At 64.4% G+C, this 3451-nt stretch overlaps 1 protein-coding gene across 1 annotated transcript in view; it reads left to right on the top strand.

Annotated features, from left to right (window-relative positions):
- Nucleotides 1–769, top strand: part of TMEM266 (transmembrane protein 266) — a 29061-nt gene extending 28292 nt beyond the window's left edge. Inside the window, exon 9 of the mRNA XM_015566178.1 lies at nucleotides 3–769. Coding sequence (XP_015421664.1) covers nucleotides 3–261 — 259 coding nt within the window. The 3' untranslated portion in view covers nucleotides 262–769. The remainder of the gene's footprint in view (nucleotides 1–2) is intronic.
- Nucleotides 770–3451: the final 2682 nt, after the last annotated feature.

Below are 3451 nucleotides of genomic sequence, written 5' to 3'. Positions count from 1 at the left end.
CTGCTGTCCTCCCTGTGGGAGGACCCCTGCCCATCCCAGGGGGCCTGGGACCCAGCCCCCTTTGCCCAGCCCAGCCCCGCGAGCTCCCCGCAGACCAGCCTCGAGCTGGCGCACAGGGTCAGTCTGCTCAACCGCAGGAACCAGGAGGGCTTCCCCGTCCTGCAGCTCAAGCCCGCCCTCCACTTCCAGGCCCCGACGCTGCACCCGTTCTCCTCGTTGGAATCCAAAGAGCAGGCGCTGCACAGGGTCCCGGAAGCCTAGCGCCCCGCCGGGCTGGGGGTGACCCGCCGGGCTGGGGGTGACGGGCAGACCGCCTGGGCCCAGAGGCCACACGAGGGACCCAGGAGCCCACCTGGCCGCTCGGACACATGCCTCAGACCTCACCGCCCAGCGCTGGTGCCGCCTCTGGCTGATGAGGGGACGGTGGTGCTCGGCTGGGGTTTCAAACCATTTGTACCAGAACCAGCCTGTGGCCCAGCCTCTGCGTCGCCTTCGCGCCCGGCCCCCCCGGGAGCAGCACTGTGAGCAGGGCCAGCCCCACCCACGCCCTCCCGTCCAGGCCCCTGGGTGGAGCCGTCTCAGAGACCACTGAGCCCACGTGGCTCCTCATCCTCTCATTTCCGCATGAGCCTTTCTCAGTATTTTTAAGACGAACCCTGGTTTCCACCCTCACAGGACGTAAGGGATGAGTTTGGAGGTGGGTGGGCGTGTCCTGGGGAGGGACGCCATTTTGCACACTCAGCTTTGTAATAAAAGCAGCTGCAACGAGCCCAGGTTGGCAGGCGTTCTCCTTGGGTTGGTGGCCTTGGTGCAGCTTGCAGTCCTCTTTGGGGCTGGGGTTGGCTGCTGGGACCCCACCCTCCGGCAGCCCCGAGGCATCTCCAGAGGAGGGCACCTGGGCCCAGGCAGGAAGCTCACCCTGCCGGCCTGTGACTGGACGAGTCCCTTCCCTCACCGCCCCCCAAGAGGCCAGAACCCCCCCTTTTCACTGACAACTGCCTGACCCAGCTGCCTCCCTGGGTTCTTGAACTCAGCAGGTGAAAACTGAGCGCCACCCTGACGCCCCCATCGGGGCTCCCTCCTCTTCCTCCACAAGCAGCGCCAGTCCCGGCCATTCTGCCCTCCAGCCTCTGTGAACTGGCTCACCTGCCCCTGTGGCCGCCCTTTCTCCCTCCGTCCCTGTCCAGGTTGTTCTCAGTGTGTGACTCTCACGCACCCCCCTCCCCCACTCCCCAGGAGGTCAGGGTGTCCACAGGCTCCTGTGGCCCCAGGAAATCCCGATCCCAGGCCGTGGCTCCTGCCTCCCAGCACCCTGAGCCCAGAACCCTGCACAGGCCACAGGCGGGGCCAGCACTGGGCAGACCAGACGGCTGAACTGGAAGGCGGGGGGCGGGGGGGGGGGGGCACATGCCAGGCCAAGCACATCACTGTCTGCCAGTTTTGGGGTGTCATGTGAGGCATTCTGGGTCCCCGGCAGCACAATTACAGCTCCCACTAAGCGCCCTACTAAGGCCTCTACACGCGGGCTTTACTTGCCGGTGCCCTGTGAGATGGTGCCACGACCTCCATTTTAGAGAAAGAGCCCCAGGCTCAGGGCCTCGGAAACCCCTAAGGACACACACACCCGGTGAGGCGCCTACACCGGGTCCCAGGCCCACCCCCCGCAGCCTGCGCGGTGCGTGCGCCCGGCCGCAGAGCTTTGGAAGCGAAAGTCACAGCTTTTGTCACGTGAGGGGCGGAGGGCGTGGCATGACTGACCGTCTCTCGGGCAGGAGCCAGCAGGGCCCGGGCGAGTGGCCTGCAGGCCCGGCTGCCTAGTGTCGCCGCCCCAGCGGTCAAGGGGCCTGTCCTGAGCCAGAGGTGAGACCCAACCGCCAGCCAGTACGCGCCCTGCTGTGGACGTCGTCTCTGGAGAAGCCAGAGGCCTCGGAGGACAGCCCTGGGGACGCTGCTAGGCAAGTGCCTGCTGCTCCCTGCCTCAGTTTCCCCACCCAGACATGGGGCGGCAGAAGAGCTTCGTTTGGCAGCTGGTTTCTCAGGGTGACACGTGGCCGTGCGGAGCATTCTGCTGAGCAGCCCCTGGTGAGACCGCAGGGCCAGAGCCCTGGGCATGGCAGCTCTCAGAAAGGATCCATCCCCTCGACTTGCCAGCACTGCCCACAGGCAGAGCTAGGAGACACCCTGAAAGAACCCAGTGCAGTAGCCGTTTACACGTGAGGATGACGTGTGTAAAGGGAGACCCAACAGGACAACGGGCGGCGTCCGCAGCAGTAAGAGCACCAGGACCAGAACCCACGTGTCCTGGTGACCAGCCTGCTCCGCGCTCAGCCCTCTAGGGCCCGGGACCTGCCTGTCACCGCGGCACCAGGGGAGGAGGCCAAGCTGGGGAAGTGCGGACACAGAAAGGCAGCGCCAGCTTCCCTCCCAATAAGCCCCCCTCGATCACTGCCCCGTGCGCTCATGACAGCCAGAGGACGGAGTCCTGCAGAAGCTGGAAGACGGGGTGGGGTGGAGGGCGGGGGGCAGAGGAAAGGCCCTGCTCCCCAGACCTGGAGGCCAGGCAGGTTCCACACCTGCTCCCTGGCTGCCTCCTGGTCGGGCACCGCTCAGCCAGTCCCTTCGTCCGGAAAGTCGGGGCGATGACACACGCTTTGGGGACCGCTGCAGCAGAGGACGTGACGCACCCAGTAGGTCACCATCAGGAACACTGGCCCGAAGTTGTGGTTTGTGTTCTAGTTCTACCACCTGCTTTGGGATGGAGGCTGGTTTCTCACGGGTTCCTACCCCTTCCACCTCCGACGTACTTTAAACAGGATGACCTTATAAGCCAAGGATTATCAGCAACTCCTCTTCTTTTGGGTTTCCCACAAAGTATTTTTTAAAACCTTGGCAGCTACCAGGTTGTGGCAGGACTTCACCGGAGCGGCTTTCTAGAAGGTTCTCAGGCAAGTCGCCTTGAGCGAGCCAGACCTCTGTTATTGTCCGGTCCTCTGGGTTCCCGGCCTCTCAGCACAAACAGCCCTTCTGCGGGGAGTGCGCCGAGGCCGCCAGCCCTCCCTCCCAGGAAGAGAAAGAGAAAGAGCACTTACAGCTGGGGTTCCACGCCCAGCACACGCTCCGAGCCTGGGGGGAAGGGCCCCCCTCCGCCAGCCTCGCCCACAGCTCGGGACCATTTCTGGCCTCACGGGACCCATTCTGTAGCCAAGAGCTTTCAGCCAAACCCATCAGGCACAAGCCACAGGGCTCCTGCCACAGCCTCCCAGCCTCTTCCCCTGCCTCCCACCCTGCACATTCCCCCCTTAGGTCCTCCTGGGTCAGGGCGTGGGCCTTCCTCCCGCTGCAGGAGGGAGGCACGCAGCTCTTCGAGGAGCGCTAACTCTGCCTCGTTAACAGAGGCTGAAATACCAGAGACATTTACCGTCTAAAATGTCTCACAGCCAGTGATCATGAC

Source organism: Myotis davidii, unplaced genomic scaffold, assembly GCF_000327345.1.
Source record: "Myotis davidii unplaced genomic scaffold, ASM32734v1 scaffold1622, whole genome shotgun sequence".
NCBI lineage: Eukaryota > Metazoa > Chordata > Mammalia > Chiroptera > Vespertilionidae > Myotis > Myotis davidii.
Note: the sequence above shows the minus strand (reverse complement) of the source record. Positions and strands in the feature narration are given on the sequence as shown.